Source organism: Accipiter gentilis, chromosome 5 (genome assembly GCF_929443795.1).
Source record: "Accipiter gentilis chromosome 5, bAccGen1.1, whole genome shotgun sequence".
In the NCBI taxonomy this organism is placed as follows: domain Eukaryota; kingdom Metazoa; phylum Chordata; class Aves; order Accipitriformes; family Accipitridae; genus Astur; species Astur gentilis.
In genome coordinates, this window is record NC_064884.1 from 43,265,691 (window position 1) to 43,279,556 (window position 13,866).

General features: G+C 43.5%; 1 protein-coding gene across 12 annotated transcripts in view; it reads left to right on the plus strand.

Annotated features, from left to right (window-relative positions):
* The window catches only part of TANC2 (tetratricopeptide repeat, ankyrin repeat and coiled-coil containing 2), a 271,466-nt gene that overhangs the window by 218,408 nt on the left and 39,192 nt on the right, over positions 1-13,866 (plus strand). For all 12 annotated transcript variants that reach the window (XM_049800633.1, XM_049800635.1, XM_049800637.1 and 9 more), the window contains 2 exons: positions 1,439-1,605; positions 3,657-4,264. In XM_049800633.1, the coding sequence (XP_049656590.1) occupies positions 1,439-1,605; positions 3,657-4,264 (775 nt within the window). The remainder of the gene's footprint in view (positions 1-1,438; positions 1,606-3,656; positions 4,265-13,866) is intronic.

The window sequence follows — 13,866 nt, forward strand, 5'->3', positions numbered from 1 at the left end:
TTCAGAGAGTCATAAAGTATATTTTCTAGTGTACCAAATAATCTTACCGAGAAGTTAACTGAAAAAGGATCGATGGTAATTTTAATGCAAAATATGTGGTTTTCATATGTATATTAACAGTATGTTAGGAAATAAATGCAACTTGGTAATGTAAGACAAGAACAAGATGGGATTTTGATGCTCAGCAGTACTGAATGCAAGGTGTTTACGCGTTTCTGTTCTCCCTGCAACACCACAGAGACGGCTCATGTCATCGATGAACATCTTGTGCTGGGTTTTTACAGAAGATTTCCTGATACAATTTAAAGTCAAAGAGAAAAGCTCACCTGCTATTGGGAATACTGAGCTTTTTGATAGCAGGATTTATCCATAGTACTTTACAAAGGAGACCAAACTTTATACAGATCAGAATCTGTAGTACATGTTACAAGCATATGCCAACAATAGACTCAGATGTCCCATTTCCCACCCGTTTTTGAGTTTATTAGGCAAGATTACCTTTGAGAAGATACCACTTGTACTTAAGATGCCAGTCCAGAAGAATCTATATTATTACTTATAAAGCTATACTCAGCTTTCAGCATCTGACATAGAAACACCGACTTCATTGTCTGCATCAGTTTAGTTACTGTATTCACCAGCAGCGGAAAAAAACAGTTTTGTGATTTGCTTTTTTTAGGATCTTTTTTATTCCCCCCGACTCGTTTATAAAAGAGGCTTTGGCTGCAGACTTGTGATCAAACTCCTTTACATTACTGGAAGTTCAGAGTCGTTTTGGACAGTCTGTGCTGAACAGAGGATGTAAACTCCAGAATGTTGAATGACCTTCCCCACACATGCAGACTGATGGTTTACTCTCGTCAGATAATTTTTCTTGCCTGTCAGTCAGGCTTGCTTTTGTTTCAAAACGCTTGCCTAAACATTAGTTGATCAAGAAGCCAGTGCCCAAAGTGCAGATGCCAGAATTGGAAGGATCTAGAGGTGTTGGGGAAGTGAATTTTTTGGTGACCCTTCATTTAGCAGTTTCAGAAATTAAGACAGGCTGACATCAGGGTGAGAGTTTAATACCAAAACTCTAAAGAACTGCTAATAATGTGTTTATTAAAACTTAGCAGAAAGATACTGATTCCCATCAAGTAACATTGGACTTTGTGGAAGAGGTAATATTTAAGAAGATGATTAGCTATTTTACCTGTGGGATATCACAGTTCTGTGTGTCTTAACTAAAATATGTATTTTAGAAGAATTGAGATTGCGTATGTGCGAGACTACCTCTGTGTATATGTGCAATTAATGTATCGCAAGAATGGTGCTGCTACTGTGTCTTTTTTGTTCTTTAGCAATATCTGATGATGCTTTAAAACACTGTAGTGACTTTGCAGTACATTATAGTCAGGTGTCTAGCCTTTCAAATAAATGCTTTTTCTCTTTCTCTCAGAGAGGAAGATCCCCGATGAAGATTTCATTATATTAATTGATGGTTTAAATGAGGCTGAATTTCACAAGCCAGATTATGGAGACACCATAGTATCATTCCTGAGCAAAATGATTGGAAAATTCCCTTCCTGGCTGAAGCTGGTAGTGACAGTCAGGACAAGTCTACAGGTATGTTGAGACCAAGAATTGTGATAAACTGTGTCATTGTCACAATGGTCTTTGATACAGAAGATCTTAGTGGCTATCTGGATTTGCTTAAGACCCTTTATTTCAGGTTATCCTTTTGGCTTTTTTGTACTTGGATTTACATTCATGTCCCCAAACTCACTCTACAGCTTTGAATGGATCTACTCCAGCATCGCTTATTCATGTCAATAAATGTTCATCAGCAAATAGTTTAGTTCATTTGAGTGAGACAGCTCACATGCCAACAGGCTACTTACTCACCAAGCATATCAGGAGGGTAGGACCTGACGTCTGTCAGCCTGTGCTGCTCAAGAGCATCCTCTCCTCCATGTGGAAGGGAAAGGAATTTGTATCTTCGCACCCCTTCTGCGTGACCCAGAGAGCGAGGCTGGGCTTGTTTCAGTCTGGAGGAGTCAATGTCAGGCCAAGACATTATTCAGCTCAGAGACAACTATCTCGAGTGCCGAAGCTCTAAGCTGAGTGTTGTTTGGGTTATTCTCAAGTATTTTTATTTTAGTTTGCAGCTGGGCAGGTTTTTACCTTCAGCCTGTCCTTAGCTACTCATCATCACTCTCTTGGCAGGAGGATTAAGCTGACCTTAGTTTGTTGGCTCAACTGCTCATCCGAATGAGCAAGCTGGGAAGCAAACACAATGACCCAGTTAGGGCAGATCTGCTCTTTCAACTATTTCACAGCAGAGCTGCTTGATTTGCAGCATCACTTGTGGGAACATTCACAGTGAGCGTCGGAGCCAGGAGCCCAGCGGAGACAGACATCAGGGGGACGGGACACGCGTTTGGGAGCCAGCTCCGAGCCGCTCTTCGCCTGGCCCAGCTGCTCCGGGCAGAAAGGCGTGTCTGCAGCTCCACGTTTCTCTTTTTTTCATTATTAGCCATTTTTTCATTAGCACAGAGCTGTGGAGTTCGTTTTTACCGAGCTCCATTAAGCAGTTTTACTGAGATTGGCTAATGTTTACTGAGATCCACAGGTTGATTTACTGTGGTCCTCCTGGCAGGGAGCTGAGTGCTGGTTCCAGCTCCATCAAGGCAGCCAGCTGCTGCACACTGCTTTTGGAGCTGGGAACGGCAGCTGCTCCCCGAGACACCAGGAGAGCACAGGCTATCTGCTGGTTTGTGCTGGAGTTCTTTTTTTGCTCAGTAACGGAGTAGATTAGACATCATTTGGAAGAAATCTTTTTGTAATTGTAGGTAAATTGCATCCCTATGACTTGAATTCCTCATGTAATTAGGGCTTTTGCAGCTTCACTGCAAGCTTTCGTTTTGCACTGTGCTCACCCTCTTTATTTTATTGGAGAGTTGATGGCTTCTCCTGAATCTGCCTTGTCCAGCTCCATTGCGTCATTCCTCCTCTCTTCGCAGTGACTGAGAGCCCGTGACGCACGAATTCCTTCGGAAGGGCCTTTCGTGATCATTCATTTATGTTGCATAAGCATCATCAGTGAGTTCAGCAGATGAGAGAATCTCTGGCCACAGTATCCTGCAGCAGATAGACCTATTTACTTTACACTGGAAAATACTTGCTATTATCTGTCCTGACGTTTCCATGCATTTCCCTGTTGATAGCAGCTGTGTTATACAGGAGCACGCTCCTGGGGAGATACTTAGGCTCAGCTTCAGCAAAATTTCTTCTGGCCTCAGATCTGTCATCTGGTTGTCTGTTCCCTCAGACATGGTAGCAGAAGGGATGGCGTGTTGATGCGTGGTTGGGATGGGGTAGGAATAACAAGGGCACTGCTCTTTGTGAGTTTTCTAGTCCTTTCCATGGATGCGGTATTAGGAACAGTGTCCTTCATTTCGATTTCAGTCATGTTTCACATGCAACCTACTTGATTATAGATGAGGTTCTGGGGTCCTGAGGGCACAAACTGCCATCTCGTGTGCTTGCCCTGATGGAAGAGGTCTTAAAGGAGTCTCAAAGGTGCTATTGTAACATGAATTGAGTTTACTTAATGAATAATAAACACTGCCAGCATGAGTACCTTTTTTTTTTCTTTCTTTCTCCTTTCTTTGTAGGAAATAATTAAGCTGTTGCCCTTCCACAGAATATTTTTGGATAGACTGGAAGAGAACGAAGCCATAGACCAGGACCTGCAGGCATATATCCTTCATCGGATACACAGCAGCTCGGAGATCCAGAACAACATCTCGCTTAACGGCAAAATGGACAACACTACGTTTGGGAAACTCAGTTCTCACCTCAAGACCTTGAGCCAAGGGTCCTATCTGTACCTAAAACTCACTTTTGATCTCATAGAGAAAGGATACCTAGTACTAAAAAGCTCCAGCTACAAAGTAGTCCCAGTGTCTCTGTCAGAAGTTTACCTGTTGCAGTGCAATATGAAGTTCCCAACGCAGTCTTCCTTTGATCGGGTTATGCCTCTCTTGAATGTGGCAGTGGCATCTCTGCACCCATTAACAGATGAACATATTTTTCAGGCCATTAATGCAGGTAACATTGAGGGCACTTTGGAGTGGGATGACTTTCAGCAGAGGATGGAGAACCTTTCTATGTTTCTTATCAAACGTAGAGATATGACGCGAATGTTTGTTCATCCCTCTTTCCGAGAATGGCTTATTTGGAGAGAAGAAGGTGAAAAGACCAAGTTTCTTTGTGATCCTAGGTAAGCAAACGCTCTGAGAAATCAGAGTTTACAAATGCGTTCATCTCGTACTGTTAATCTGAATCACTTCATTTTACAAGGCTGCACATGGATGCTGTTACCTGACTTTGGTCTGTCTACGTTGTAGGTCTCTACATCTGTACTAGTCACCTTAGGTCTTTATGTTATTCATGGAAAGAAATAATCCCCCCCTGGGTACACAACGGACCTGGAAAACCTAGTAATCCTCTTCAGAATGAGATCAGCTGTTCCTCAGAAGGCCCCAAGTTGACTAGCTCCCATACAGGCATCACCAGGGGTGTCTGCATTTTGGCAGATTACTCCTGCCAACTCAGTCTGGAGAAGGGGAATCATCCTTCCTTTCTCCAAAGGTATCGAAACCATGTGAAATAGAGGATAAGGACATGAAAGATGAAGAGTGTGGATGCTTCTTTTGCAATTGGCTTCTCTTTGACGTTGTTCCTCATAGTCCTACTAAATGTCTTTCTGCAAGCAAAATAAGGAAGAGACTCAGGCTCTAGCAATTTTGGACTGTAAATGCATACATAATCTCTGTCCTGACAGCAGCTGAGTTCCTGGCTTAGCTCACAGGGAACAGAATTTAATCATGGTTAGATTTATACTCTCTAAACCCAATGATCACTATTAACAACGTTATCTTTGGTTCTACTGAAGAGTGGAAACAGACACTCTGACTATAATTCTAGTAGTTTATCCCCATAAGCTTTGCTCCATTTGGCCTGCCCATTTCTTGAAATATGATTATAAAAACTGGGGAAACACTCGGATTCAAGGCCATGTCAGTGCATCTCCCAGACCCTATGGTCAGTCTGAAGAAAATATGATGCTATCTGCTGGAACCGAATAGCCACCCAGCTGATTAAAGCAGCTGTAGCTGTTAGCAGTGTCAGAGTAATTTACCATTTTAAATTTTGTGGTAAGCAGGCTGCAGCAGAAAAATACTATATAGCTCCTCCCAATGGACATCTTCCCTGTTTGAGTAGGTTCTGCACAACAGTCCTATCAAACGAACCCTTTGTAAAGCATCTCACAGCAGCAGGTGTCTTTATATCAATCAATGTTAGTTATTTAATAGCCTTCCTCGGAGTCATTAAGTGCTTGTCACTGCGTAATGCTTTTTCACACTGTTTGCAATGCCTGTGTGGTGCTTACACCTATGGAGCCGAGAGCTTTCTCCCTCCCAGTCACTGCCACCCAGCGCTACTGGTTCTGTCTGGCCCCTGTGGTTTTGGCTGGCCTGGCTGTAAGAGAGCTTGTTGTCAGCCGGGCAAGGGGACGGCAACCAGCATGCCCGGCAATTACCACTAATCACACAGCACTTGCCATAATGAACCATAACGAGAGCAACTCGGAAAAATCCCTACTTTCCTTATTTACCATGAAAATAAATTTAAGGTGCAGGATGCTTACCTGCTGGGTAAGGCACCTGCGTGTGTTGGGTGCTGCGTGTGGTAGCAAGGCATATACGGCCGGGTAACGTGGGAGCTTTGGTTCTCTGGGTCCAGAAATTTTCCTCTTCATTCTCACAGTAAGGATGCTCTCAGAATACCAAATTCAGAATGAAACTGAAACGGGCTGCATTTTAGGTGGTTTTTCACTGAAACCAGGCGTGGAGCCGTGTGTGATTTTTAGCACAAAGCACAAATCAGCCTGTATTCGCTCGACGAGTCACCAGCAATGTGATAAATCTCTGCGCAGGGTTCGGGTTTGGTGCCGTCTTTCATGAACCTCACAAACATGTTGCGCTGCCCTCAGGACCGTTCGGGAGACTTTCAGGTGTTACTTTCCGTTCCATATGTGCCGTTTCACGTGATAAATTAATGGTGACTTTAAAGTGTACGGGGAACGCTCATGCTCTTTGCAAGTAGGGAGTCCCTGCAGAGCTAACCCGACTCAGCTCCTTGCTGCTGGTGAAAAAGAAGTTACAGTGCATATAACGGGCTCCCACTGCCTTGAGTGTGAGTCCATACGTAGTGGAGGACTAATAAATATCTCTAATGTATAATGCGCACTAATTACATTATGCTCTGATGGTAGATAATGAAACAGGATACATTCCAGTGATTAATTGAGAGGAGCCCCTGAGATTCAGCTATTGTGCTCCTCAAAATCCTCCTGTCCAGCTCTTGGGGAAGAGCTAATATTAAGATGTTGAGCTCAGAGCATGGTAAACCCTTAGCGACAATTAAGATAAGTAATGATTTTTCATTTTATTTCTTCTAAAAGAAGCACAGCTTGCCACTGACGGAGCTCATAGGAGTAGCCTATGAAAATTTGCCTGCGTCGGGGTTGTTCACAGCCAGTTTGATTTCTTTCTGCGTGCTTGGGAATTGAGAAGACATGGCAACTGTATAGACCGCTCCTCGAGTTCATCGTCCAGCACTGCAGAAATGTGCCATTAATGTGAAGCTTTTTGACCTTGCCATGTCGATACGTAAAGAGTCGGGTTGCTGAGGCTGATTTTTCCCCAGGAGAAGAGCTTTGAAGTGAAATGTGGTTTTGTGAAGCTGCTCTTAATTGACTTACCCTGACAGAGTGTCCAGGTGTGAGGATGTTACGAAGGAAATTGGGATAATGGGCCTTGTGTCCGTGGCACTGCAGCTGGGGTAATCTTCCTCGTTTCATTAATGAGTGAGTTCCCATGTTCTCAGAAGTACGGAAAAGAGAGGAGAGGAGGAAGACAATGTCCAGAAATTATCGCATTTTTCTACACTTCTAAGATAAACAACAGATCTTCATCCTCCAGGTTTTTGTGTTAGCCTGTTGAGATGCTAACCCTCTTCTTTGAACGCTCACCGTGCATTTGCTGTCCAAAGCAAAGGCTAATTGGTATTGAAGGGGAACGCTATCGCTGCAGGCTCACCCGCAGGGGAACCCCCCCAGCATACACCGTTGTTTAATAACAGGGAACCAAAAAAGCTTTTGTCAGAGCGTTTAACCAGCATTGCAGTAATGACTTCTCCAGCCTGTCAGCGTAGCACTATTAACCAAGCGTCTTAGTTGACAAATAACATAAAACATTTTAGGGAAAGACCCAATCCTTTGTGACTGGTGCACAGAGAAAATGGTGATTATTGTACGTTCACTCTTACGCTTGTATTTCTTAACCTAAATTCTGCTATAGTGCTGTGCTGTTTTCTGCCTAGACTTAATCAGAAACTTCCATGCAATTATTTTCCATGCTTTTACAATGCTAATAAAATGTTTTATCCCTGTGCTGCTGATGAAGGGACTATGAGAGAGACAGAAGTGAAGTGATTTGCCCTGGCAAGGCAATAAGAGAGCTGTAGTCAGATATGGAGCCCAGAAGTGAAATTACTCTATCCAGATTTAAGTATCAACATCTGAGTTACTTGTCTAGACTTGCTTTATGGTCAAAGGAGAGAAATAAGAATGATTCATTTCATCATCAGCTAAAAGGCTAAAATAGGTCAGATGAAGAGTGCCTGGGAAGCATCTCCTCCTGTTGATTTATGAAGGGAGCTCGGGGTGACGGGCTCACCAGGAGGTGTCTCCGGTATTGACAAATAAAACTGGATGAAATGAATTCTGTCCAGGCTGCTCTTCTAACCAATACACAGGGCTTGGGGTAGATTCACAGATTTTCTGTTCTTGTAGAGGAAAGCTAAGAAAGGAAAAAAGATACTCTCTGTGCCGTTGCATGCATATGACTGTCTTAATTTGGGCTTTTGCTTCTCAGGGTGGCACTGGACCACCCAGCATTGTGGGTGCGGGTGCTATGTCCCCTGTTGTCGCTGCTCAGTCTGGAGCAAGGCGGAGATAGGCTCTTTGCACTGCTCAGGGAATTTGCCATCATCCGCGGGACCTTAGCAAAATGAAGCATTTAGATCTTCACCTCCAGTGCTTCACCTCTGGCTTGGCTTCATCTCCCCTAATTTTAGATGCTTGCAATCCGTGCATCTGTTCCTTAAGCAGTCGCTCTCATCTCCTTTAATGCTTGAAGCAATTTGTCTGGGCTGTTTTAGCTGTTGACTTGGATGAGCTGAATCCCATACCCGATCCCCTGCGCCAGGCTGGAACTGGGAGAAGATGGGAACGTGCAGAGGCGATGCCTTCGGTGCAGGCTTGCTCCTGTTGCTGAACTCTGAAAGCGCAACCCAAGGTGTTTCTTGCACCCGGAGCTGCGGTTTTGGATAGGCAGAGCAGCAGCTCTGCTAAACTGGGCTTTATTAAGGCCAGTCTGCCAGTACGCATAACGAAGAACGCTTTTTGTCTGCAGAAATTCAACTGTTCCTGAACATGACAAAGGCTCTGTTCTGCTTCTGGCTCCTTGCTGTTGCACAGATGTTTGGTTAACTGCACTGGCTCTGTGATTTAGCATATGATGGGTACAGCAGCTTTTTTCCTTCCATAAGAAGAGCAAGAGTGGTGAGGACAGCAGTCACCTGCATGATGATGGTGGAGAGTCTCCTGGTAGAGAACTTCGGAGGAAATATCTTGCTTTGTGCAGGATGTTTTCACTGCACGGAGATGCCAAGCTGTTCTCATGGATACTACAGGTGCGGTGTTAGTCTGAAATCCCAAATGTCTGTGGCCAGGTTTCCAGAAGAGCTGAATGCTCAGCTATGGAGAGAGACCAGCAGGCATTTGGCATCTCTCAAAATCAGGGTGGTGGTGCTTTGTCCAGCGATGGCACCGCTGGGCTGATCTGGCTTGGAAATACTGCACGAGGAATCGCTACTCTGCAATAGATGATCTCTTCAGTGCACCAAGACTTTATCAGGCAGCTCATGCTCATTGACTTTATTAGAAGCTATCTAATAATTTGGGAAATGACCAAAAAAAAAAAAAAAAATCAGTGAGAAGTACTGGTGGCTCCATTGTTGAGGTTGAGGGCATCTGCTCATCTCTTCCTTCCTTTTCCACATGGCACGAACCAAATCTGTCGCTGTCCCTGAAACCCCAAATAAAGGCACCCTGCATGGATTAGCGTGCAGCAGCGATTCAAACAGAAGTATGTGTCTCTAATCCAACACGCCGAGTTGCCATGGTTTCTAGCGGAGCTGTCTTTTAATACAATACAGTGTAGGTATTTTGCATTTTCCTTTTTCTCTTGGGAGGCATGCTGCAAGTGGAGAATTTTCCTACACAAAATTAATGTTTTTATATATTACCCAGCAAAATGATAGAGCTTATACATTAGAAAAAAATGAGGTGGGTTTTTTTCATTTTGATGGAATGCTTAATCTGACAAATAACAATCTTCAGTCAAAAGATAATTAATCTAGAAAGTTTGGAGGAAAAGAAGTCAGTGGAAGTTATATTTATGAAAATTCAGGGATACAACAAACAGCTTCAAATGGAGGATGGGTCCTTACATTATGCATAAGCTTCTTGAAAATTATCCACAGTTAGCTCCTCCATACATAGCTCACTTTGTCATTACGGTGCATGGATTAGTTGACTTTCTTCCTCTTTTATATTATAAGATTCTGAAAAGCTCTTAAAATACACTCTGCTTTATTGTTAGCTGAAATGATCGAGTGTTCACCAAAACTCAGGCTATGTCTTAAGTGTTTTCTCTGCATTCATGTGGGATGGATTTTACTCAGCAAAGCAAAGGTGCTATTTGAATTCAAGGCACTATTTGAATTCAAGGTGAGGCAAAATAATGGGTGTAGGATTTATCTGAATCCTTTATATACTTCTGTAGAAAATTAAGAATAATGCAGTGCCCGCTAGCACCTTGTGAGGATGGAGATGAAATAATCAGATTTTCACAAGCGGTCGGCAGTCAGCAGCAGCCCCAGCTCTCAAGGTGCAGCAGGGAGCTGAGTGCTGCTGCTTCCATTATTATTTAGCATTGCTTTACCATTGGAATTACCTCTCTTAATGTGTTTTTCATGGCTCCAGAGTGCCAGTCTTTTAGCTCTGCACGTATTGTAGCTCACACTGGGCTTTTCTGAGTGCCCCCAGATACAGGTACATGCCAGCACTTGGTGTGTCAACAGAACCAGGAGGGATGTGTTGTAATTTGTTGGTTTGCCATCTCCAGCTGTGGGCTGGATGCCACAGGCCACCGAAATACACGAGGTCAATTTTTTTCCTTGCCCAGCCTGCTGTCTGGTCATCTGCACTTGGGCAAGGCCTGTGCTGAGTTAGTATAATTAATTACCAAATCACCACGGGGTCTGGTGTTTTAAGATCATTTCCACTGCTCTAATTTTGGCAGAAGTGTGGAGCATGGTAGAAGTGGTGGCTTACCTGTGATTTGGGGTAGGGCTTCATCTATACCCATAGCATAAGAATGACAGTACAATGTTTCTTGCACTTTTATTTTACTCCTCAAGCAGAGCACAGCGAGTGCCATATTTTTGAATCACAAAGATGAATCCATCATAATGTCCTCCAGTTAAGCGGAGGGGCAAACGCAATCTGTTCACCAAGCGGTAGAGACCTGACGAAGTGCTGACTCTGAGAATACAACGTTCAGGCTTCCCATGTGACTTCAAGAATAAAGTTTTCTGATTCCATGACTGGTAACCTAGTACGTTTTGAAATGTAAAAAGAATGGGCAATAGCTCAACAAAATTAAGGTAGGAAACTTACTTTATGCAGGTATCCACATCACCAACATCTCTAGATGTTAACTAATCTCATGCAGAAATACAGAGCTAAAAAATAAATTATTAAAACCTGTGGTAGCAAGTTGGGCAGCTTAACGGGGACTGCTCTGAGCATCAGAAGCCAGTGTTTGTGTGTGACAGGGTTCAGGACAAGGTGCACGCAGAAGAGAAGGAAACTTGAGCTCCTTCATGCACTGGCTCTGTGTCTAGCGAAGCAGTGAAGTGGCTTAGCTGCAGGTTTTTCCTCTGAAATTTGGACAGGGCTGCAGCTGCAGTGTCAGTTGGAAGAGAAGAGGAGAAATGGGAGACAGATTATAAATCATGACAGATGAGATGGAGAGCAGATGTGATAGTTACCATCATAAAGGACATCAGTAGAGCAGCTTGTTTTAACTGGCTCATTAGACATGCAACCTAAGCATTTGGATGCAGAGGGGTTTTTGAATATATTTAGTGTCTTGAGTTACTGTCCTCATAAAATCTTTTCTTTTTCTTTTCTTCTGGACTGTAAACTTCTGTATCCTGTATCATTTTCACATCTAAATGGAAGAAAATACTCACGCAATAATCCATTCTGTGGCACTGAGCCACTGAGAAGAAAGAAGTGGCGTTCATCAGAGGCAATACCAATGCTGACTGAAGAAAGGAATGTTGCTTAATTTCTTCCTGTTATTTCATTCCTCAAATCTTAAGACCCACTTATGGAGCAAAGCTATCTTCCAACAGTTCAGGAGAGAGCGGCCCTGACTTTGTTCCATCTTGCTTCTCACATGGTCATTTACTCCTGCACTTCCAAATCACACTCCCCATTCTTCTGTAACCCCATATATTTTAAATTGCGTCAAGTCGAATGAGAACAGAAAGTGTATCACCGTTGGTCTTTTGAGATCTTCCCTGTATGTTGACTGTGTAGTCACTGGAGAGCTTACTGAAAGATGATGTTATTCATTTTACCCATCCAACATATTTATTAAATATGCCAGCAGTTTTTTCACACTGCTCTTGGACAGCACCGCTTTTCTCTGAATATAAAGTAATCTGTTCCTGGCAACCAGCAGATTTTCTGAAAAGCCTTGTGAACTGAACAGAGACAAGGGAATTGCATCTTTACTCCCTGGATCTGTTTTTTTTAAATCTCATTAAGTCAGGGCCTGTAAGCAGTTGGAAATGCTTTTTTCTGCACTTTATCCTTCCTTTTTTGTTCTGTATTTTTAAATCATTGTAAGTATCTTTTGTTACCTTAAATCTGAAGGGTGCCATCAGAGTTGTCTGCTTTTCCTCTTTGCTTCTTCTCTTGGCAGTTCCCAACGCCTGACTGCCGTTGTTTCATGTAGGGTAGAGGTTCTCCAGGATCAGCTCCTGACACGGATGCAGCTCCGTTATCCCGGATAAACTACAGACAAACTCATTCTCTATGATAGCCAAGGATGTACCATAATCCGAGGCATGCACTCCCCATCCTTGATAAACTATGGGTGCAGCACGGTTAGTACCTATGGAATCTTTAATAGAAAGCCTTGAGAAATAAAAATGAAACCGGTATTGCGAGCAGGTCTGCAGCATAGTCTGTTATAGCTGAGCTGCATCAGTGAGGTCATTGCTATTACATCTCTGAAAGTTACTTGAATAAACTTTCTACCTGAATGATACAGCTGTGGATGCTGTTAATACCATGTCAGAGGGGTAAGGAGCTTTCCAGCTCATTCAAAATTAGGAGTCATTAAGCACGAATGCTCGAAAGCATCTCTTAGTGCTGCAGATCTTGTTAACTACTGTTTGTTCCTCTCCTGGCTGCGTCTCACGCACGCGCGATCAGCCTCCCCTGCCTGCCTGCCTCGAGGACGTGGGGCAAGGCAACGCTGGCTGCATTTGGAGCTTGGGTTTCTTGAGGCTCCTGAGCTCTTGAGGCTCGTTCACGTCCCTCTAGATGTGAACAGGATTGTAGCTGTGCGGATGGTATTGGTTTTACTGGTGTTCAGTCACGCCCTGGCAAGGCAGAAACATCCAGTGAGCCTATTGATTTTACGAGATGTCAGAAACTTTAAAGTCCTCTATCACCAAGATGCTGTTACTTAAATTAAAATTGGTGTTAAGGATAAGCCAGATGCCGTTAAGTGATTCCATTTCTGCTTTTCAAATGCTCAGTGAGTGGTTTGTGTGATTCTTCAGCTCTCCTTTACAGAAATCGCAGTTTTGCTGCTTTTACCGCATAGATTACGCAAGGCTGTGGAGAATGGTAACAAAGCACTAAGAGTTAGGATGATGACTGGGTATGGATTTTTTGTGCAATGCTTTGTCTCCTGTAAACCAGAAATAGTCAGTCTAGCACTTCTGCTTGGTGGCAATAACATCGTGGTTGAAACACTAAATTATGATCAGATGTCTTTCTAAGAGACCTGCTGCAGTGAAACCGGGGTGCTGGGCTTGGTATGCAAGTGTACGGCTCGTGCACCTATCGACGCAGGGGTTGAGCCTTATCTGGACCGGACTTGGTGTGCCAGTCTAACCCATGCGTCTGTCGATGTATAGATTGAGCCTTATGATCTCTACTATAAAAAAGTAAGCTTAGATAATCATGTATAGCTCCTTTTAGCCTGGACATCTCATGTTTCTTACCCAGAATGATGGATTTCTAGTTTGTGGTTGAGGCCATTAGGTGTTCCTCTGTGTAATGAACAGTCGTGATTACAGTGTGAGTGGGTCAGTGCAAACAAGACAACTGCTGGGTGGAGAAAGCAAGCAGCAACGATGCTGCCGTAGGTTTCTTGTCCCACTCACTGGGAAGTGTCTCTGCAGTTTCCTAAAGCAGCTAGAACTGGTAGCACGGCGCTGCTGTGTCCTCAGTTACTTCTAGGCAGGGCGATGGGTTTTGATCAGATAGTCCATAGCTTGTCTTGCTGCAGTGAGATCTGACCCGAGGGATGGAAAGATTTCTCTTGCCTTTGAACTTGACTGTCCCAGTTAGCTCAGCAAATTAAACCAGTGTTTAATTCT